This window comes from Bacillus rossius, chromosome 1, assembly GCF_032445375.1.
Source record: "Bacillus rossius redtenbacheri isolate Brsri chromosome 1, Brsri_v3, whole genome shotgun sequence".
Lineage (NCBI taxonomy): Eukaryota > Metazoa > Arthropoda > Insecta > Phasmatodea > Bacillidae > Bacillus > Bacillus rossius.
Window position 1 is genome coordinate 309,322,688 of NC_086330.1, and position 25,038 is coordinate 309,347,725.

A 25,038-nucleotide genomic window follows, 5' to 3' on the forward strand; every position below is an offset into this window, starting at 1 on the left:
TCGTCTTCTCTGAGACATTGGAGGACCACTGCCGCCACTTAGCACTCGTGCTCGAGAGACTCGCTACCCACCACCTGACCGCGAACCCCGCTCAATGCCACCTGGGTACCGAGTGGAAGGGAGCCAGCCTCAGACTGGCCATCTCCAGAAGATCACGACTGCGGAGTCCCCACATACGAGCAAGCATCTCCAAAGATTTATCGGTCTGATCAATTGGCTGAGGGTATACATACGCGATTTCTCCCGCGTAATCGCACCCCTCACCGACCTGCTGTCACCGCAAAGGCACTACCACTGCGGCAGCGTAGCGCAACGGGCGTTCGAGGAGGTGAAGAGCACGTACACTCGCTGCCACACCCTTGCATGTATTGACCCCGAACGCCCACTCATCCTGCAGACAGATGCCAGCACCTTAGGGGTAGGCACTATCCTGTTTCAAGTTGACCACCTAGGAGACAAGCACTTAGTAGAGTACGCCAGCGCGAAGTTCGGGCCTGCTAGCGTAGATACCACAGCAATGAGCAGGAGTGTTTGGCGGTGATCTGGGCAGTAAAAAAGTACCGGCCGCACCTCGAGGGCCGCACCTTTTCTCTCCAGACCGAGAACCGCTGCCTCAACTGGCTCCAGACAAAGCAGGGCAGAAAAGGGAAACTCATACGGTGAGCATTACTCCTCCAGTCCTTCGACTTCGTGGTGGAGCACGTGCCAGGGCGAGAAAACCAGCTGCCAGATGCCCTGTCGCGGCAACCAATCGAGCAACACGAGATCATCGACGTGGAGGAGTGGTATGACATGCTGCCGCCCGGTCCCAACATCGAACAACTCTCACCATTAAACACCTGTTTATGGATCACGACCGACACCTACCAAACCGACTTACCACCTGACACCACATCTGACGTCGACCAACGGGTCATGACAGCTCAACATCAATCAACCGAAATGACCCAATGACGACAAGCCGGAGACGAACTACACCCGACATGGAGAGACCAGGACGGCCGGATCGTGCACCGAGCACTTGGAGCGGCTGGGTTGTGGAAGACCTACGTGCCTCCCGAGGTGCGCGAGGCTATCTTGAGGTTCTACCACGACCACGACCTGGCAGGACACCCCGGTACGGACCATACACGACACACGCTCTCCCAACACTACCATTGGCCCGGCGTGGCACGGGATGTGAGGGAGTAAGTCTGGGAATGCGAGGTCTGCCAGGTCCGCAAGGCTCGCCGACACGACGGGGAGCAGCAACCGCACCCACGACAACCGACCCACGCATTCCAGACCATCGCACTCGACCTGATGGGGCCCTACCCCAGGTCGCCCAGAGGGAAGAGGTTCATACTCGTCGTGATGGATATCTTCACAAGGTGAACAGAGGCATATCCATGCAGCAATGCCAGGGCGTACATCATCATCCACCTCATGATGCTGGAGTTCCTGCCTCGGTGGGGCTACCCACAGTCGTCCTTGACCGATAATGGCAGTCAGTTCATCGGCAAGTAATGGCAGGACTGGTGCGCGCGGGTGCATATCCAGCACAACACCACCCCAGCTTACCATCCCAGAGCCAACCCCACCGAGCGCAGGAACCAGGACTTGAAGATCCAACTCCGACTCCGACTGACTGACGACCACTCGAAGTGGGGCCAACACCTCGCCGACGCCCTGTTCTGCATCCGCCGTCATGTGAACGCAGCCACCGGCCACACGCCCACCGTGATGGTGCAAGGGAGTAACCTGCACCTCCCAGGCGAATGGGCCACCCACGGGATGCTGCAAGATGGAGAAGGGACAGAGGAACGCGACCAGCGCAGAACAGACATGTATGAAGGCGCACAACGACGACAAAAGACCTACTGGCAGAATATCACCCCCAAGACAACGTGGGAGCCACCCCTAGTCCGAGCGGGAGACAAAGTCTACGTCCAGGTCCACCCGCTGTCGGCAGCCCTCCGCAACTACTGTGCCGGATTGGCATCGCGCTGGAGCGGGCCTTACAAAATCCAGAGACATGTGGGCAGGACCGCATATCTGGTCAGACTCGGGTGGCGGCGCATCCGGAAGATCCACCACGATGATCTACGACTGGCCACGACACCGGGTGAGCTGATGTCGGAAGAACCCGACCACGAGGAGACACACGACTACATGCACGACGACGAACAACCAGTAGCAGATGAGCCCGAACTGGCTACCGGAGAGCATGACCACGACATCCGAACCAGGACACCAGAAGAGCCCTTCGACAACCTGGAAACACCAAGTGACGCATAAGATCCTACGCACGAGATGACAATGTCACACCAACCAGGACAGATGACCCGCCACGCACAGGTGACCATCACCAACGTCTCACTGAGCGATCCGGAAAGCCTATTGGGAGACACCGCCACCGTCGTCAATGAACCCGACGACGTGGTACTCGGCGCCTCCAGACAACAACTACAACTCTGTGCGGCTGGGCCAGTGATCCCCCACGCATCAGAGAAGGAGGCGGCAACCCTACCTGAGGGCACAACACCCGGTGTGGAGGAACCCGATGACGAGGCAGGAGAAGCCCCGGGTACACCCGAACGAAGGAGGCAACCTTACTATAGCGGGCCATCTAACAACCACGACGTGAGCAACTGCCGTACAACCCGGACGGAAGACCACAACAACACCACCACAACCACCACTTGGATGCCTCATGACCCACCAGAAGCGCCCGACGAACCGCCCATACGCCAAGTGACGAGACCCGTCAGGGACAGGCGGCCCTTGGGGTACCTGGCCAAGTACGATCTCGGAAGGGCTCAGAGGGGACACCGCGGCCCCCGCAATCCCGAGGGCACGATGGAGGACACTCGTCCACCCGTGTACACGCACTACCACCTTCCACCGCCCAGTGCCCCAACCGCCTGGACATACTGTGAAAACTAGGCCACCACACCACACCACCACACCACCACAACACTGCACACCACCACCTCATCACGTCTCCACGCGGCTCCACCAGCTGCAACCACCCCAGGTGCCAGGATGGGGAGTCAATGACATGCTAGGGGTGCAAACCGCCGCATAGCCTGATCACGTGCAAGGCCGGGCTTCTTCAGGGGGGGGGGGGGTTTGACGTCGTACCGACCAAATGCCTTAGCCTGGCCTCAGCCCGCAGTATGGCTCCTGCTGGCAGAACGCACCCCTCGCCAAGTCTCCACCCAGATGAGACGAGCGGTGTAACCTTGGCGCATGGAGGGAGTGTCCCCCCTCTCTCTGCTCGCCAACCCCTGAGGCAGTTCTGTACAGCTCGCGGCCTGGAGCGGTCGTGCGCGTACCGTGGGGAGCCTTCAAGTTTTGTCTCTGATTCCTCACGACTGGTTACTATAGTCATCACCAAATACCTTTTTCAACGCAACTCCCCACGCGACTCCAAGTCGGTTTTTTTTCTATGTTGCAGGGATTAACCCGGCCATCGCTACTTTCCAAGTCAAGCCACCGAGTGTAGGGGCACGCTGGGGCCGATCGACCCACTCACAGTTTGACGACAGAGCTAGCCTGGCGCCCTCCCGGAAAACACCCTAATTTTCACGTCCAACTCCTTAGACTCACCGCGGGAATCGCACCCGAAACCCCGGTTGGTGTGCCGTCACCCGACCTATGTGAAAGGTCCGGGGGGTACCTGACGGGCTCTACGGGCGTCGCGATGCTCTGGTTGTCCGGAGGGGCGCCAGGCTAGCGGGCTGCTAGGCCGTTGGTGTGAGGTCGTGGGTACTCTGCCCCCGCGTGCCCCGCCAGGTACACGGCTTGAATGTAACCTGAATGGTTCTACGCTTGACTGTGAAGGCTGCTCGGACGTGTAGAGGACGGGGAATTACGGAAAATTAGTGTACACGAGTTGGTGAGAATACGTTTAATTTGTGAGTTTCACCGGGGGTCCATGTGGGTACACGGTACACTCTACAAGTCCGCTCCGCGGTTCATTCTCGCTACAAAAATTCTCACCAAAACTAACACAGAAAAACATACCACTACGCGACACTGATGGTTACCGCGGCAGTCTCGCGGGACGCGGGTCGATGCTCGCTGGAGACGGCCAGCGCCGAACATTAACGGGTGCAGGGGGGGCTCTATGAGCGGGCTCCTAAATTAGGCGAAACACTTACGTAAGTGATACGATCTGCCGCACGGTATCACTATGAAGGCGGTCGGGATAGGCCCGGTTCCGTAAAATACGCGCCGAATCGACGTGGGCAGCTATGAATTAATGAGGTTTAAATTTAAAGATTTAGTATAGAATAAAAATTAATAAAATGAAAGAAACTTGGATGCTGCTCACGGACACACGTCTGTTCCCGGCGCGGAGTGGTTCGAGACTGCCGGACATGGCCGCCTCGCAAGGAAGAGAAACATTCTCTTCTTTGTGAGTCGGCGTCAAAAAACATATATTAATTTAATTTACTATATTACCAGTTAAAACATGTTTCAGGTGCCCAATTAAAATGTAGCACCTGGTAATTGGGTGCTTAAGGCTTAACAATGGTTTTAATGTATTTAATTATTTAAAATGTGACATCAAGTTGGCGACTGTATTTATCAACATATTGTCTCACTGTGAGCTGTAATAGTTGGATTTCGTCTAATCTGACACGATCCTAGTCACGGACATTTTAATTAAGGCCAGTGGCCGCGGTGACTTTTAATAAGGTTTGTTGTCTATTGGGGTCACACCCGGGACGCTCGCCTGATTCAATCCGGCTGGGCAAGGGGCGCGCTCCGAAAACGGGATACGGTACTGGCGGTGCGGAGCACGGGCTTAAAGGCCATGGTCGGTACGACGTCAGGTGGCACTGTATGTTATGTTTATTTCCCGTTTAATCTGCTTTTCCAAAGCCAGAGATTAGAGAATCTCTGTCCAAAGGTACCACACAGGCTTCCTTATAATTAACTTGTGATGTCATCATCACTACAACATGTGTATCATTTTTAAACATTCCTAAAAAGTTTATGTTTTACTTCTGAGAATAAATCTTTGCTCGCTTATACTGTGGAATACGGAGTACTAGACTTGCTTATGGCTGTAATTTAGGAGTAGGCCAATATTCGTTGTTTGAGGAGAAGAAGAAGAAGAACGTAAATTATCCTTTATCTATGAACGTAAATGTCTCGTGGTTAACTGGTCGTTTGATTAACTTACTAATAAGATGGTTAAAATCAAGAAAGTTAAGCGGAAACGCAACGATTCTCAAAATGACATTATGTCAGCAGTTCAAGTTCCACCAGTTGCAAGATCTTCAGATGAACCGCCAAAAAAAAAGGTTGGTTATGTGTATTTAATAATAATACCTTACTTCGGATTTATATTGTGAGTTTAAGGTAGGGGACCTTTTTTATAATAGGCAATCCGGGTACATGTTTAATTTATCACCAGAATTATAAATATTTGGAAATGGGCAATAATTTATCTAACCAAAAATAAAATATATACATAGCCTATATATTTGTATGTTTAAATTTAATTATTTATACTAAATAGATATGTGTAGGACTATTTTACATATTTTTTTAAAAGAATGAATCTTCTTTAATATATAATTTTTGGCTAGGTGTTCGGAAAAAGATTCACATGAGACTCCAAAATTTACTTTTAATTGCAGCATTGCTTTGACTATGTACTTTCATTCTTGATCTCATCTGTCCATATATTATTTTTGTTTGAGGAAATCCCTTCAACAGAATCGTTGGTAAATATTTACAATCGCGGTAGATGCCAAAAAAAAATGCTAAAAATCCGAAAATTCCTTTTTTCTATGCTCTTTCACTTCCTCTTTTCAAATCAACCGGCGGAGATAAGAAATTCCAAATACTTTAGGAGATATGGAATTTTTAAATTTTGAACATGGAGAGTAGCGGTATTTGCGAAAAATAATTCTAAAAATCTGAAATTACTTTTATTATATGGTCTTTCACTTCCTCTTTACATTAAAACCGGCGGAGATAAGAAATTCCAAATACTTTAGGAGATATCAAATTTTTAGATTTTCATCACAATACCTGTGAATTCAGGCGGCCACCATTGTTTCTTGTTTACGAGAAGAGTATGATTTTTTTCCGCGTAGGTGAACCGACCATTGTTGCTTGTTTACGTTTATGATTTTTTATTTTTGCGACGTAGGTAGAACGACTACATCATTTTCTACTAATGGCAAAGGAATGTACCCGCCTCTAACGTATGTGAGTTTTTAACGTTTCAAATTTTAATGTTTTATTTGTTGCGCAAGTAATAAGTAAAAAAATTACGTGAGTTCCTACCGTTCATCCTTTGTCCCGGTTTGTTAGGTCAGGTCAGCTACATTATAAATACTTTAAAACTAAACAACCATTAAAATTAATTAAAATAATTTATAATGTCTGCTTAGTTTGAAAGTATTAATACTGTAACTGACCTGACCTAATCGACTATTTTAATTAATTAGGCATTCACGAACGGTAAATCAAGACACACATAAAGTTCTGCCATTCCCGATTACACCCGAACCATTTACCTTCGGCCAACCTCGGTTTTATTTATTAATATTTATATTTCTCTGTTTATTTTAATGTAGCTATACTAACCTAACTAACCGTCCATAGTGTTTTAAGTGTTTTAATGTAGCTAACCTAACATAACATAACTATAATAAAAGTATTTTCAGATTTTAATAGATACTCCTAAACAAGCAACAATGTAGTCGTTCACCTACGCCGCGGAAAAAAAAATCATACTCGTCTCGTAAACAAGAAACAATGGTTGCCGCCTGAATTCACAGGTATTGTGATGAAAATTTAAAAATTCGATATCTCCTAAAGTAAGTTATTTGGAATTTCTTACCTCCGCCGGTTGTTTTGAAAAGAGGACGTGAAAAGGCACAGAATAAAAGTATTTTCAGATTTTTAGCATTTTTTTGGCATCTACCGCGATTGTAAATATTTACCAAATCGTTTGTTCCCAGAAGACATTACTATTTCAGCCATTTGAAGTTCGAGAACTGAGTTTTTTTTTTTTAAATGTTCAAGTACGTTACAACCTTTTTGATTGGCTGAGGTACCCCAAAATTCTTCTTTACTTAAAGGTAATTGTGAAGATAAGTTACTTCATCAAATAATTGTCCTTATCTTTTTGAAAGTTATAGCAGTTTTTCAATAAGTAAATTCATTTATTAATATCCTCCTTAAGGGGAATTTACTTCAGAAGCAAGCATTTTAGTACTCAAAGTCATTAGCAAAGTAGCACCAGAAATTTAAATAGTCAGTAGCTCTAAATATATTAAATTTTATAATTGAAATAACATGAACGAGATACAATTCCTTCCTCTTCAAGTCTTGTTAACAATGGTCTAACCTGTCTGGTATAAATTCCTTATTCTTTCAGGCTTCAAGCTTTTGCCTAAGATCATACATAATCTGGGCGGATTCAATAATATTTCTTGTCATCTACTTCCAACATTTTAGTTGTGTCATGGAACCAACAAAAATTTCCGTGAATAAATAGAAGCCACAAGTCCATTTTGGGGTACTGAGAGAGAGTTTTGATCATTACAGGATAATGTGCTTCAGACAAAAATAACAATTTCAATAGCCCATACATCTGAAAAGTCTATTCAGGGTTGTCATTAATTATAACCATCCTACAGATAAATGCCCCAAAAAATTTTCTATATTCTTGATTAGCATATTCACAGAATTGATTTTTGTGACTTGAACAATATAAAAATAGAAATACCAAATTGTTTTGATACAATTCCTTCTACATCCACTGGAATAGCATTTATTGCCAAACATCCTAGGCCTAGAATAGATTTGGCTAAGTTTATTTTTAATTTAGTGTGTGCATTTTCTCTCTTTTTTCTCTTCACCCCTCATAAATTGCTGTTCGTTTTGTCTGCTGATAGAGCAACGACTTTATTTTCTAAGTGATATTTCTCTATTCCTTTCAAAATTTCTGTTGGGAGTAAGAGCAGACATTTCTCCAGGTACTTTATTTTATTCTGCTTGTCTTTGTCATTAATATTGAGTATCACACTACACGACTATATGAAATTACCTTGATAGGAAGTATCAGCAGAAAAGTCACTGTTTAATAAATCATTCATGAACTGTGATTTGGCCTAAGGTGCAAAAACTTGTTACTATTGCCTCAAATTTTGTTCTTGTATAAGCAAATTTTTTTATTTCCGAGGATCCATGATGGGATGATGAGATCCATAAAGTCAAAATGGAGCTCTTTCCAATGTGACTGATTAAAATCATATTGGATGGTACTCATCTCAGATATTTGCATCCAAACATTAGTAAAATTTCATATTTAAAATTTTTTAATAACAACTTTGTCAGTGTAGAAAAAATAAAAGTCCCAGAGCGTGGCTTCTGTAGCATGGTTTAGGCAGGTAGGCGATGTAAAAAGAGCAAAAATATAAATTCCTAAAAAAAAATTTTAATACCTAAAAAAATAGGTATTCAAATTATTACAAAAAGTGTGTGTTGAAATGATTTTCTGTAACTTAAGATGCCAACTATAAAAAATCTACTAGAGTCAGCTTTTCAAAAAAAGGCATTTCTTCGTTCCTTCCCCACAAAAAGATGATATAGAAAGTCAAAATTCAGCTCTTTGTCTTGCTATAGGACATACAACTTGACAGAATTTAATTAAATCATTTCTGTTTTGTCCACAGCCATCCACACACTGGGCTCTGATTCTGTAACCATTTAAGTTAGGCCATTAAAGTTTCTCACATATTCCTTTAAGACATTTAACAGCATTCTGGCAAAGTAAAAACAAAATCAAAGAGGGTCAAGCTGTAGCCATTTTCAGGAGTTGGTAAGTTGATTTGGAATGACTCTTTACTTACTCTGTGGTAATGGGCCACTAGTCATTTTCACTGCAGCCTATAAAACGGAGACTGAGGCAGCTACTTGTTATTGTTTTGGAAAATTTTTTAGAAGTTTTAATCTGACTGGTGGCAGACCCTGTACTGTTGTAGGGTTAAAAATATAAAATATATGTATGCATTTATATAGCTGTATTTTCTATTTTGATCAGGATTTTTTACACGATTATAGTGGAGGTTGTAACAACCCAGTCTACTGTCCTTCCCACATGTTAAATGGTTTAATTAAATATTTAGTATGTTGTCTCATCATGTTCAGTACTTTGTTTAGGTTTTGTGATATCATTTAAATAACATCTTTTTATTCCTTTTAAGAAGTTTTCTTGTGTTTGCTGTATGTGTTACATCAAACATTACACTGATTTTTAGGTTTTTCTGATATGTTGCTTGCTTTATGGTGAATAAGCCCATAGGTTATTTTTACATGTTTGTTTCTTTGTATAGTTACGTTTTTATGTGCATTTGTGTATTTAAATATTGCTTGTGTTTGCTTTGTTTACAAATGAAATTTGTTACTGCTATGTTTTTGTGAGGGCTGTGTTGTGATTGGCTGGAGAGTTTGTGCACCTGTCACTTCCCTCAGGTGATACGCAGTTGCACGTAACCTCGTTAGTGTATCGGTAGGTCATATATCAGGTGGTGGCTCACAAATAACATATTAATGTAAGAAGAGAGAACCTTATAATCAACCTTCATTTTCATAATTTTGAACTGTAACGAGAATATTTTGACTTCAGTCACAGTTATTTAGCTCTCAACAAGGATTGAGTGAACTTAGTCTTTTTTCCGAGGGCTGAAGTTCTTCGGCTTGTACCGTGAGTTCGTGTCCAACCACGGGACATAATTGCGAACTATCTTTTAATATATATATTCATCCTTCGGAACCTATGAACAGTTGACTTGTTTGTTTTGGATTCTGTGAAGATGTTATGTTCATCTTGTTTGTTAATTCAACATGTATTTGTTCTTCTGGTCTGGAAATGGTGATCAGAATTATTTGAGAGTTTTCATGAAGAAATCATTTTTTGTTCGAGAGACGTTATTCCAGTATCCAATCATCTACAGTAACATTTAGTTTTGGAACTTACATATGTTTTCATCATCCAGTTCATTTCTGCAAGTGTTCATGAAACATGTATGGCTACTCCCGGCTAAATATTTGAGCTAGCCCAGGAGGTCTTGGGTGCGACAAGGTCAAGGCCACTGACTAGTTCAATAAAATCAAAAATGTCGGCTTGACACTGTCCCTTCCTTCCCTACAGCAGCGTACACCCCATCCTAAAAAACATCATAGTGGCAAGCCCTCTTAGGCAATGTTACTGCAGCCAGAGAAGCAAATATTATTGAATTTACAATGTTTGATGTGAGTGGAGCAAAGGAGCTGAGTGGACAGCACTAATTCTATCTGAGATCATTCCCGCCTGGGGAAATCTGGCAGATGTATGCCAGTGGGTGTCTTGGGATACTCTCGTCTCCCGCACCATTAATTTCTTCAGTGCTCCATCCACTTGTCATCCCAGTGTCTTTAACGACCTGTATGTAATGAGATGTTAAAGCCCATTTCATATGTAGTATTAGTATATCCCAATTTTTTTTATTGTTTGTGCTCACATTTGTAGAACATAATTTTTTTAATGTGTACTCAGTTTTGTACAACATATTTTTTTTAATGGTTTGGTGGCTGTTAAACTGTAAGGTCAAACATCTATGATTATTGGTGGAAATCCTTATTGCCTCTAAAGCATGCATGTTTCTTTTTCTTGTAATTATTGGGCCAGTATTAACGCTGTGTTTTGCTAAGACAATCTATTGGTTTTGCCAGGTCAAATGGATAAACAAGCAGCGAGTGCTGGTGTTTGCCTGCAGAGGAATCTCCCACAGAGATCGACACTTGATGGAGGATTTGAGAACTCTCATGCCCCATTCCAAACCAGAAAACAAAATGGAAAGAAGAGATAATCTCTTTGTGGTTAATGAGGTATGAGATTTTTATCACAGTATTCTGTATGCTAATATTGTATCCTTTTCAATTACTAATTCATTTTGCATTGATTTATAAACTACATGAAATGAGGGGCCTCCATTGAAACAAAGGAGGTTAGTATAGCACAACATTATGTAAAGTGTGAAATATTTTTTTTTATATTTTGCCAGTATTTCTCAGTAATAAGTAAATAAGTTAGATTGTTATTTTAAACATGATATAAAGTTACATGTAGTACAGGTATACACCGGCGTAGGCCTGTGGATGTCAAAACATCAACTTCCACGTTTATGTCTGCTGGCCGCACGTAGTCATCTACTTGTTCACTTATCAGGAGCTGTGCAACGCGTTATGTATGTGCTATTGTTATTAGTTAAATTATAGCTACCCACCGACTTACTACATAATTACATGTATTCGCTTAAACAGTGGAACACTGTGAGCCATTGTGACAACATGTGTTGTATGAGATTAGGAAACATTTCTGAACATTGTGAATTACTGTTTAAATTGTGCTGCAAGATTCTTAAGCGATGCACCTAATTATACTTTACAGATATTAATTGATGTCCAGCTGTAAGAACAGAGAAATTAAAGAGGAAATGAAGTGACTGAGTGTTAATGCAAGTATGTTAGGCTCATGAACAGTTCTGTGGTGCTTGAATTAGCTTATTATATTACAGACGTGTGTGTTTTGTTATGTGTAAAATGGGCCCTGCTAAAATTGACCTAAACTAAAAAACGTTTTTTGCATACGAAAATTGGAACGAGTAGAAAATTAAGAATTTGAAGGTCAGTTTTTCCAATTTTAATTTAGAATGACTAAATATAAATTTTATTTTTCACCAAACATTTGCATACTATACTGAAAAATATTGGTTTTTCCTTAGTTATGTTTTTGAAGGGAAATGCTTTTTACAGCCGATCATCACAGGGTAAGAGAAGTGAGTTTGTTTTGTATTGAAACATCTTTACACCTGGTTACAGATGGCAGGAGCAGCAGCGTATGATTTTGTATATTTTCGATACTTGTAAATTTTTCCATGCTTTTGCATACTGTAGTATACTTTTTTTTGCATACTTTTGTTGTAAGGCAAAGGGTTACGTTTCGCGAAGTTACAAAAAGATGTTAAAATGGACATGATCGTATGTTGAGGGCAGATGGACCCAGCACAGACACCTCTCAGGGAGTGATGTGATCCGTGTGTGAAGCAAGATTGGGACCCTCCTTAAACACATTTACCAGAACCTGAACTGCTGTCAGCATTGGGTACGCTTACATTAGGACATGTTACTATGAGCTGTTCAGGCTTCCCTCACGCCCGCTACCCGCAGATGGTCGTCAAGTGTCCAGAAAGTAATATGGAATTTCATAACACGTGTTTATTCGCGTAAATGTTAACAGTTCTTTCACTTACTCGTCTAAATTAATCTGTTGAAAAGCCCTACGGCACAAATCTGTTTAGGAGATGAATGAACCACCCTTGTGGCCATACTGAAAATCATGTAGTCAGGTTTCAAAGACTTGGTAGGAGTTAAAAAAAATACTTATTGAAACAGTCTGTCACCCAAGGCAGGCTCTGAGAACATTAAGAAAGAGTTAAAGACTATTTACAAATGAAAACCAATTACTTTTATCATTTTGTACAATGGATGACGTCTCCGAGGGTTGGAGCTACTACTTTGGTCGTTGATGTCAGTCTGGGGCAGCAGAATGCATTATGCGTAGCATCGTAGCATTCTCACACCAAGCAAACATCTGTTGCACTCATTTCAATTTGTGCTATGGGTATTTAAAATTAAAAACATTTACATTTTTGAGCCATATACCCTCATGCAGTCGCTATTAATTAATCAGGGTTCCCAACGATAGGGAAAACAGGGAAAATTCAGGGAAATTGAAATGGGTCAAAAACACAGGGAAAACTCAGGGAAATTTGTTGTGCGGCAATCACAGTGTGTGTATATATATTTATATATTGATTAATACATGTATCACAAGCACATTTTTTCTTAAAAACAAAATCGGAAAGTTGGGGTGCGGGTTGTACATGTAAATCAAAGTAATAGATAAGCCACGAGTCCCGGTAAAGTTTGGTTCACCATACAGCTGTGACGTGCCGAATTTCATGGTAGCCGGCCCCGGACCGTGCCGAGCTGCGCCAAGCCAGTTGTAGAAAACGGCGGCACCGTAGTTTGTATACGTTTGGCCGTTTGTGTCATAACTTTGAAGTATCCAGTATGCTGGAAACTTTTTGAAGATTGTTTAGTGAACATATTTTCATTTATTTAGATGTATTTTTTCAAAAGTGCTGCAGCTGTGGTGGTGTTTTTGTATCACTGTAATTTGTGTTGTTGGTAGTATTATGGTATCATGACGAGATTTTTGCCTATCAAACACAACAAAAACACCGCTAAAATAGTTACACATTGTGTTATTCTGAGTCAAGAGTTCTACAGAAGCAGTTAAATATATTTGAAATTTTTTAGTCAATTGTGAGAAGTGTTTTTTTTTCCCAGAAGAAATCAACGGCGGTCCTCTTATTATTTTCTCATTAGAAATATAGGTTACGTTCACGGGTGTGTGCTAGCTCAGTTTCCTTAATTGTGCAATGAAAACACGGTGAAACTTGTGAGACTAAGCGATTCAGTATCGAATGTGTTTTGCTACTCTACATTAGGCCTAGGCCTATTCTTGATAGTCTGAGTGGATAATTGTGTGACATTCACGATGTCTAAATTCAATCCTGCTTGGCTAGATGGATCACTGTTTCCTGACTGGAAAAAGTGGCTACGTCGTGTTGAGGGTGATGAAAATAGTGCAAAGTGTATTTTGTGTAAAAAGGTATTTTCTTTGAGTAGTATGGGTAGGCAGTCTGTGAAGAGCCATCAAGAAGGGAAATTTCAAAAACTGTTGGTTACTGCGAGCAGTATTTCTGCATCTATGTCAGCATACTTAACAAAGCCTTTAAATCACCAAGAAACGAAGGGATCAATTATTTCAAGAGTTTCCACAGCACTAAATTCTGAATTAGCATCCAGCACACCAGCATCATGTTCATTGTTAACTGGATCATCATCATTCAGTGCTCTGAAAGAGGCATCTTCAGGCATGGTAAATAAAATACATTTTCAGGGAGACAGTAATGTCAGAAAGGCAGAAATATTGTGGGCATTACATGTTGTTATGAAAAAAGACAGTTTTAATAGCCAACAAGGAATAAGCAATTTGTTTGCTAAAATGTTTCCATATAGTTCCATTGCACCAGAAATGTAGCTTAGTAGTACCAAGACTGCATACTTAGTTACTTGCCCCATATTTTTTCCACAAACTTACAGATTAAATCAGATCCAAAAAATACATTGTTGCATGCTTTGATGATCCTTCAATAGGGTATAAAAGGTACAACAAATGGACATAGCTGTACGTATATGGGACGTCAACAAAAATCAAGTAATGACCAGGTACTGGAATTCTTCATTTTTAGGCGATTCTACAGCTGATGATCTCTTAGAAGGGTTTCTACAGGAACTAAAGGATGTGGAACTATCCAAAATTATACAAGTATCCATGGATGGGCCGAATGTCAATTGGTTGTTCATGAAAAAATTGAATACAAAAACTAAGGTGTGCGAAGAAGATCCAGATATATTAGACCTGGGATCTTGTGGTCTCCATGTTGTTCATGGTGCCTTTCAAATGGGTTTTAGAAAGACCGGGTGGGATGTTGTTCAATTTTTAAGGGCCATATATTCTGTGTTCAAAGACTCACCTGCTCGACGATCAGACTTCAGACAAGTTACAAGTTGCAGTGTTCTGATCAAATTTTGTGATTGTCGGTGGTTGGAAAATGTCCCATTGTGTGAGAGAGCAATACAAATTTTTCCTCACTTGAAAATTTTTAAGACCAGTAAATTACCTGCTACATATTTTGTTGAGAAAGTGAAGGATTGTTTGAGGGATCCTTTGTTGCTAGCTAAGCTGAGTTTTTTTCCTGACAATGGCTTCTTCACTTGAACCATTTTTAAAGAAGTTCCAAACATTAAAACCAATGTTACCATTTCTGCATAAGGAATTGGAGGACTTGCTAAGAGAGTTGCTGGGACGTTTCATTAAGATGGAAATTTTGAAGACAACTGCATATCAGCTTATTAGTATTAATTTGGACGATGTAAGTCTGGGACTTCCACTCGCAAAGTTGAAAATTGGATTTGCTGCAAAGCATGAGTTAGGTGTGGTTGATGTAAAATAACTTCAGAAACAAAGGTTCCTAACAGAATGCAAAACATGCATGGTTCAGATTGCCAAGAAACTTGAACGTAGCCCAATAAAATACAAAATGGTTAAAGCTGCTTCTTGTTTGGACCCTAGAAAATTGTTGGACAAACAGGAAGAGTGTAGGACAAGCATGGATACATGTTTGCAAATTCTTATGTCTGCCAAGCACCTAACTGCTCTTCAATCTGATAGAGCTAGTGTTCAGTTTACCAAATTTGTTACTGATATCAATTCTGACAAACTTGCATCATTTCATGTACACAATAACAGATTGGACACTTTTTTTGCAGATATGTTGATTGGAGAAGAACAGTTTAAAGATATATGGCTTGCAGTGAAAATTATATTAATTCTCTCACATGGTAATGCTTTTGTGGAATCTGGATTCTCCATCAATAAGGAGATGCTTGTTGAAAATCTCCATGAGGAATCTTTGATTGGCCTGCGACGAGTTTGGGATGGAGTTAGTAATGCTGGTGGTGAAAATTGTATTCAAGTATATCAGGAAATGATAAAATATGCCAGAGGAGCAGCTTCAAGGTACAAAGGTGCCCTGGAGTAAAAATGTCAAAATGAAGAAGAGGACAAGAAGTTGGACAGATATTGTAAGAAAGAAAGAAAACGCAAGACTGTAGAAATTCAAGAGCTGCTAAATAAAAAACTGGAAATAGAGAAACAAAGAGAGCATTTAGAGATGAAAATTAAAAAAATTAAGAAAAATATTTATTGGGCTTAAAGAATAACCAGTACATATTTGTAATATTTTGTGAATGTACATTGAATATGCAAGATACCTAAACATTTTTTTCCTATGCAGCAGAAGTGGTATAACATTAGGCCTATGTATGTCTAAATGTTCACAGCAATTTAGCAGGTAATAAAATAGCTGATAATACCCTTATGTTAGTAGCATAGGTATGCCTGTATATTATGTAAAATTGTTCTTATTGTGATTAGTTTATTTCATTATTTTTTTAAATTTAGCACAGGGAAAATATATTATAGGACAGGGAAAACAGGGAAAACTCAAGGAAATTTACAGAAACAAGTTGGTGGGAACCCTGTTAATAGACAGGAATTTAATATGTGAATTTTAAAACATTGTCTGCTTTGGCCAGCTTTGGGTCTGCTCAGGATCATTTGGCTTCATTTGTGTTATTTTTTTTTAATTACTGAAATTACGATGTAAGGGCGCTTAAAGATAATCTGCTGAAAAACAAATACTCTTGGGATAGAAAAAGAAAAGCATTACAAATACATATTTATTAATTCATTATGGGGTTGTGTAGTAGCACTGAATGGCCGGAAATCTTCCGAGATTGTGGCACACTGTTTAAACACTCACTCACACGGCGCTTATGTGCTATGGTGGTACAAATGCAGAGAAAGTAATGGCAATGTTGGGAAGGGAGCAGAGTCTTACCAGGCTCATGGGGGGCGAAGCCCGGTCAACGTGCCTTTTTGCATACTTTGGCAGCTCGTAATTTGCAACGGTAAATTTTTGACTCAGGTTGGATCTGGTGTTAGCATTAGAATAGTAACAATTTGTACAGAAATTTCCAATAAGGCTATGTTTTACATTTTAGCTATCATAAACGCATTAGTTCATTCTGAGATTTTATTGAAGACATGGACAGAAACAGGTAAATAAAAGTCTATTTTCAAATCATGATTATGCGTGTTTCAAGTATTAGATTACCCTAAAGAAATTTCCTATTCCTCTTACCTGTAAAGTTTCACTCTCACACGTATGGCGGCTACGCATCTATATTTTATAAACTTTTTTTTACTGTTTTTATGTTAATAGTGTATTATACAATTTATTATTGCAAATCTGGTTTTTCTATTTGATGAAATTTGTACTAAATTGTAGCCACGTTGGCTTTGTGGCTCCCAATAAAACAATTTTTTTTCCCCGCTCATCTCTTTTTTTTTTGTTTCCTTATTATTTTGCATGCTTTGAGCTGGTGGGTTTTCTAAGGGATTTGAGTCTCTTTTATTGCATTTTGCTCTTGGTTCCAGATGTGCGAAATGAAGAACTGCAACAAGTGTTTGTTGCTGGAAGGCCGCCGCCAGCAGGATCTCTACATGTGGGTGGCCAGTGTCCCTCATGGACCGTCTGCCAAGTTTCTGGTTGAGAATGGTGGGTCACTTTTCTCTTGCCATGTCTCTGTGTCAAGTACGCTTGCTTCTCGACTTACCAAAGGGTTCTGTTTCCAGTGATTTACCTCACTGTTTTTTTTTTTATTTAATACATTACTTTTAATCTATTTGCTTTCTATTTACCTAATTTAACTAGGTTCGGTGAAAGTCATTTTTAAAAGTTACCTGTATGAAAAATTAGACACTAATAACAGTCAAAAGAGATGAATATGCATATACACAGACAAGTCTGCAGACGGAACAGATCTCAGTTCCCAAATGTTGTAACTGTTATCTTAGGAAGCCTACTTTGTTTGTCTGTGTGTCATGGTGTCCAGAATAATTATCTATTTTGTCACATCGCTTAATTTGTCTGTTTGTTGCTGTTATCCAAAGTTTTTTTTTGTTTATTTACTGTTCTTGTTTAAACTGTCTTTTTGTCGGCTGACTGTGCTTTTGAACTGTAATATTTTTCTAATTACTTACATTGAATTTTCTGTGCTGTTTTGACATTGGCTGATTTGTTTATTTTTTGTGTTCACATATTCATATTTTTTTTGTCTGTTATTGAGGTTTCTTGTGCTATAAACTTTAATCATCAATGGCGAATTTCTAATTAAAAAAAATTAATTAGCTGCTTAGTGGTTCTCAAACATTTTAAAGTCGGGTGTATTTAAAATCCTACAGATAATTGTAGGTGCACTATTCAAATTCCTAAGAAATAATTTATAATAATTATGTATTAAAATCCCATTGTTATGCATAATCTCATGTTATAAGCTAACGACTAGCAATTCATGTTTACCTCATTGCTGGTTAATACCGGGGATTGTGGTCGATGAATCTAGTCTACATAGTCCAATAAATATTTATAGTTTGGAGTAGTCTGTTCACAGATGTATAATTGTCTCTTCACTATAATATTCTATTATTTTCAAGCCATCACCCGACCGCCACCTGTAGCCGCACCTACAACTGAAAGTAAACAAAAACAACAAAGGGTCGTTCCAGTACGACCGACGGCAGAAATTCGCTGTGCTATAAGAAGAAAGTCAAAGTCAATCAAAGTCAATTATTTATTCATAAATTATATAGAGGCAACTCACATGTTGCATACAGGCAATAAATAAGCATTTATCAAGCATTCCCGCGGGAATCATTCACACAGAGACAAGTTAAAATAATGTTGCGATAAATGGGGTTAACTGACGACGCGTTTGACATAGCACAAATCATATGGGCCGCTAGGCAACAAGAAAGAAAGAAAGAGATTACACTTACAATTACATACAATTACTATTACCGTTACGACGCGGTTTGACAGGAAATGTCCAAAGCCATCGTGGCGTGCCCATATACAGCTGCAGAAAAACACTGTTACATAAGCTACCGGTAGTACTCGGCGTGAGCAAAAGAAACTAAGGCAAAGAATCCAATTAAGCACTGACCTGAAGGGTCCAAAAGAGATTACGAACATTACTAAACATGGCAAAAATCCAAAAGTGAAAGCGCGGCCACAACAAGAAATCATACTAATTACTGAAAATTACAGAAGTTAAGTTTCACAGCCGAGTACATACCAACGCGACGCCAGCCCCAAGTGGCAGCCCTCGTGTCAAACGACCGGAAGACTGCGGCAAATAGCCCGGGTGCCAAGGTTATATAGGCCGGGAACAATACACGGTAGAGTGCGCTTGTGGCTAGGCGGGGAAGGGAGGAAGAGGGGGGGTAGGAAGGGAAAGTCAGTGAGGAAGGGGAAAGGAGGAGAGGGGAGGGGGAAGGAACGCTAAGCAGTGCCCGAACTGTTTCACACCTTTCGATGCCACGACCACACAACTAGACAAACTGTCTTCCTCCATCCACAACCAATCAACACACAAGCTTTAATCACACTTTACAAAATTGACCAATCAGGACACAAGTTGCATACATGAAAAACATTTACATATACATAACCAGGAATATTTTCTTCTCTGTTTCTTTCTAATTCTGATGAAACATTTGTTCCTGAGTTCCCATGCTCAATGATGAAGTAATGTTTCTGTCTCTTTCTCACTTCAGAAATGATGTAAAATACTGCTTCATTGCATCATTTTAGTAGCAAAATAAGTAACGATAAATACATGACTACAGCAAAATATGTAAAAATAGCTTTAAACTGCTTTATTACAGTAAGTAAACAAACCATTATAAATATTTGAAAAATGTCAGATAATAGAGTTGCTTTGCTTCTGTATTGTAGCCGTAGAGATATCACAGTTTCGGTCGACGCTGCAGTTGCCATAATCAGAGTACCAGTTACCCTGCTACAGCCCAGAAGCCAAGCAACTCCAGACAATGGCCGCAAAAGCCTGCGATCTGTATTGTCAAATAATGTAAATTATGATTACGAAATACCGTATTTACTCGTGTATAGCGCGCCCTCGTGTATAGCGCGCACCACGATTTTTGCAACAAATTCCAAAGAAAAAAAAATTTGAAATTTTTTTTCCCATAAATAAATTTTACTAACATTTTGTGGTACCTGATTATTTAAATTGATGTGTGGTGATGCGTCAGGAAAATACTTAAACTCTGCTGTGTAGACGGAAGATAATGAAGCGCTGTATCCTGTATCGTCACAACTGGTACGTGGGCGGGAGGAAGGGAGGCAGGCAGGAATGTGACACGGAGTAGATGACTCACCGGTAGCAGCTGCGACGAAGCGAAGGAAGTGGTAGGGGGGGACTGGTGTCAACATTTTCTCTCTCTCTCTCTCTCTCGCTCTTTTATTTTACTAGCTGTAGAGGGGGAGGTCTAAAAATAAACAAGAGACCTGCGTGTGCGCGCGCGCACGTGTGTGTGTGTGTGTGTGTGTGAGAGAGAGACCAGGTTGTGTGCGTGTGTGTGTGAAAGAGAGGCCTTGTTGCTTGTGCGTATGTGTGGGGGCTGGCCAGAAACGTCACCCGTCACCCGGCAGTTAACGACTTCCACTCCTCCCCGCCTCCCCCCCCCCCCCCCCCCCCAAATTTTTTTTTTCCGTGTATAGCGCGCATCCTTATTTTTTTCCTTTACTTGAGGGGAAAAAAGGGCGCGCTATACACGAGTATATACGGTACATGTCAAATGCACAAATACTTCTCAAAATAATAAGCAGCTATTATATACATTCTATTAAAAAACCTAACCAAGTTTTAAATATGATCTGACAGAACAATACAGTATCTCTTTTTATGAAGTTTAAAATTATTTGAGGGGGCAAGAGCTTGGGCTGCTACATGCTTTGTAGATGATGGCATACAGAGAAACACAATGTATTGCAATAAGAGTGTATGGTTGTGTATTTGTGCAGTGTACACGATGGCAGAACTGAAGCTAACTGGTAACTGTCTGAAAGGATCCAGGCCTCTCCTCTCATTTGACGACAGCTTCAAGTCGCCGGAGCCCCACTATGCTCTGCTGAAGGAACTGTTCACACAGGTTTTTACTACAACTACTTGTTAAACTGTTTGGAGCTTAATAATGACCATGTAGTCCTTTTTATATATTACAACCTTTATTTCAACTTCTGGTAAACTGATTCTTGTACGTGTAGCTGAATTAAATTGGCTAGAGTATCACAGTTTCTTTGAAGTTTCAAAACAAAACAAAGTTTTTTTTTTCTAAAAATCACTGATGGGCTGAATTTGAGGTCACTAATGTATGAACACGAATGAGAAATTGAATTGACTCCATCCATGTTTAATAATTTTGTTACTTTTGAAAGGCATGAGATGTTTTGTAAATTAAAGATAGAAAATAACTTCAATTGAAAATGAAGATGGTATGTGTGTTGAAAAGTTTTGATTCACAAATTTTTGTACTGAATCAGCACATACAGGTAATATATAACCATTTAAATTTATGCTCATGTAGAAACAGGGAGTCTACGGGTCCCACATATCATAGAAGTGACAACAAAGTAACTTACTGAAGGACTGGTCAGGTTCATAAAAAGTACTCGAATAAACAGTAATGGCGTTAAAGTGACAAAAACTTTAATTTTCAGTGGCAGTTTGTAATTTTGATTTTTTTTTAACACCTCACTTAAGTTTATCACTTTAAATATACATAATTGGCAACTGACCACTTATATCATACATTGCTGCCAAGTATTATTGATTTTCCATGAGTATTTAGATTTTCAGTTAGAGAATTACAGACAGCTATTTATTTACTATAAAAACACAGAAACTTGCTGACACGTCAGAATTATCCTGATATTCTGACTAAAGAAACAGTAATCTAGCTCATGTGGCTGGTTGGCTGCACTCATTGCTAGAGGCATGATTATATGGTAATGCACGATAAAACGAAATAACACCGAAAACCGCTTGAAAACACGAAATAAAACGAATTTGTGCGAAATCCGCGATATGTCACGAAATTTCGTCTATCCTGGTTATTTACGTTTTTTTTTCCATTCTGTAAGGACAATTCACTATCTTCAGCACAATCAAATATTTCTGACAGTAACTAGCAGCCATATATATTATATGCGACGGTGATTCATTATAGATTTTAAAATGAAGTCTCGGAATAAGTGTAATATTTTCATTAAACGGTAATCTTGTGTACCATAATATTTTAAGATGTTGATAACTATGATACAATGGCCGCCGTTCACTTTCTGTAAATACAAAAATAACAAACGTGCAAAATATGTTTTTCTAAGATTACGTTTTTAATCATTAAAATATTACACACTAAAGCGCATTGCTTTTACTGTTTATTTAAAATAAATTACGTAGGGTACGAAAATAATATTAACCCTGCTTAACGTAACGATTGTAAATAATAAATAGTACATGTTTATGTCGGTATTTATTTTCACGTACGTATGTTGGTATTCGGTATGCGTTTGTATTCGCATCTGTTCTGCATTGTTTTGATCTTTCCAGCACGGCAAGTTTTTACGTATTAAGAGGTTAAATTCTTCCTATGTGATTAAAAATTTTTTGATAATGCCTAAAACGAAGGTTTCTGCCAGTGACCGATCGAAAGAATTTTCCAGCGAAGGATTTTATTTCAGTGATAAAATTTTAATGTGCAAATTCTGTAACTGCAGGCTAGACTACGAGAGACGCGATACGCTTGTGAAACATGTCGCGAGTGAGAAACATAAGCGTTTGAGGCAAACATCATCCTTGTCTTAAGAGTCTTTAATGCCATTAATTTGCTGTTCAACCCAAGACATGTGAGTAGGGTTAGCATAGAAGATGCAAACCTACAGAAGTCTCTGCATAACTTGCCTTCTGTTTCCCATCTTCCCATTGATACATTCATACATGGCTATGTTGCTTTCAAAAAACTAATTGAGGATGAACTTTCATTGCCAGAAACAAGCCAAATTGATGTTGCTAAGGTACTTTGCTCCTTTAAAGGGGACTAAAGTGAATTTGCTCAAGCCAGTTTAAGGGCAATCTGTTTCCCAACATCAAATGTTGATGCAGAACGTTCATTTTCCAGGTACTCACTGGTAGTTAGTGACAGAAGACAACGTCTCAGTCCAGAAAATGCGGAAAATTTTACTATGATAGCATTTCAATAAAACCGTCTTAATAGTAACTTTGGAAGTGCTTAATTGTGTAATTTTGTAGTGTATGTGATTGTTATTAAGTCGTAAAATTTTTAGTAGTTATTTAAAAGTTTGAATTTATGAATTTGCAAATGAACTTAATTATCTATGAATTTGCAAATGAACTTAATTGTAATTAGATCATGAGGTTTTAGTGTTTATTAATATTTGTTTTAATAAATTTGCATGTCGTACAGAAAAGCAAGAAAATTTTGCCGTGGGTATTTTGAGCAAAAAAATAAAACCATATAACACCGAAATCTTTATTTCTCTACACCGAAATTTGTCTTAAAATAACACCACAAAATCTTGACTCTACTCATTGCACAATAATTCTGTGTTCATGGCACCATAGGTTTGTGTAGGTAATGTTTTGGCAACAGTGGAAAGGCTTGCAAAGGCAGCAACAGCCAGCAAAGGAACGAGCTAAATTTGTGTTGTCTTTCTTAGTTGCGGTTATAAAAATAGTTCTAAGACAAAAAGAAGGTTTTGCTTATGTTTAGGAGATTAACAACAAAATGGAAAGGACTCAGTACTACGTCCACTGAGTTAAGGATTTCTTTATTCTGTAACCTCACTTTGGTCACTTGCGATAAGGAATGGTCAAACAAAAAATGTTTTTAGGCAGAGGTATTAATTAAATTTAGAAGGTTTAATACAACTTTGAACAGATTTGATAATGTCATACTAAGGGTGTTAAAAAATTTTTGTTCTTCATCCTGTTTTTTTTTCAGCCTTTAGAATAATAGTTGGTTGTATCAAAAAAAAAATTAATCAAAAGTTTTGTGTTTTACTATAAGAAGGTAAAGTAATTTAAAATTGAATCTTTCACAGTAATTGAATAATAGTGATATTTCTATTTTTCAAAAACTTTCCCCAATATTACCTTGGTCTGATTTTGCCCATCAACGAACTTGACTGAGATTTTTATCAAATTATTTTAATGTAAGCTTGAAGTAATTTTCTGTGCAAAATCATGGCTGGTATCGGGTTTCCAAAACGTTAGTGTGTGTGTGGGGGGGTTGTTGATACTGCACCCTGACATGCTCGGCTAGGTAGAAATATTCCAGAAGTCACATCATGGTAACGACTGTAAGGTAGTCTTTCTTGGAAATCTGCTAAAAAAAAATGCAGCTACACATACTGCAGTAGTAACTATACCCCTTGAGCAATTGTTTTACTCACATGATGTGCAGCATATAAAAAAAGGCACGACAGTTACGTACGTCTCATGCTGTAAGAAATGACAAAATACACGTGCTCCCACATCACTATCAACAGGTGAACAACATGAGAAAACTAATATTGCTTCTCATGAGCATGCCTCTGGTAACTGACATTCGCCTTGGAATGCACGGGCAAAGACTGGGCGTCGTCACTTCGAACACAAGGTCTGGCCACGTAGTTCATTATTGGTTAGTAGAGCGCAGCGGTCACCAGGGCCGAATTTATATTAAAAACATGAAGACGTAGTGATCATCGGCAGTTTTATTATCGAGAAAATTTGAAGGATGCTTTGTGTTTATCAAATGTTATCTAAACTCTGATAAACATGTAATAGTACTTGCCAAAAAAATCTGGTCTTTTAAAACATCCAATTTCCATGTAAATTATAGCATCCATCAATATCAAAAAACTTTTTTTCTACAAAAATTGGTTCGACCCAACATAGTTTAAGGTCCAGTCATATTTTTTAGTTAGTGTTTGTAAAAAAGAATGAATATTTTTCTCTGTGAAATTATTCCAGCAATGGGCATTTTAAGTTAAATATTGATAAAAAAAAGTTAATTTCTTTATCTTAAAATTTTTTAAAATCATATTTTGTATGTGTCCTGCGACTTTTTCTACAAATTATTGACAGAGATTGGTGGAAATGAAACTAAGTTTATACCTTTCTCTTCCCCTTAATTTCAATGACATTGGAAAATTTACACAATTTAATATACATCCCTTTACAAGCCTTATAGTCAGGCTATGGAATTAGTTCCTAGAAATGCTAATGCTATAATTGCATAGCTGCCAACTTATACGATTTTCCCGTACAATGTACGATTTTGCGCCCTAATGTACGATTGTACTATTGGTGTAAATTATTGTACGATTTCCAAGCTTTTTCCAATTTTTGTCTCAT

At 39.6% G+C, this 25,038-nt stretch overlaps 1 protein-coding gene across 1 annotated transcript in view; it reads left to right on the top strand.

Moving 5' to 3' along the window:
- Positions 1-5,072: 5,072 nt before the first annotated feature.
- Positions 5,073-25,038, top strand: part of LOC134527888 (ribosome biogenesis protein BRX1 homolog) — a 53,208-nt gene continuing 33,242 nt past the window's right edge. The window contains exons 1-4 of the mRNA XM_063360890.1: positions 5,073-5,297; positions 10,729-10,884; positions 17,192-17,312; positions 20,643-20,770. Coding sequence (XP_063216960.1) covers positions 5,184-5,297; positions 10,729-10,884; positions 17,192-17,312; positions 20,643-20,770 — 519 coding nt within the window. The 5' untranslated portion in view covers positions 5,073-5,183. The remainder of the gene's footprint in view (positions 5,298-10,728; positions 10,885-17,191; positions 17,313-20,642; positions 20,771-25,038) is intronic.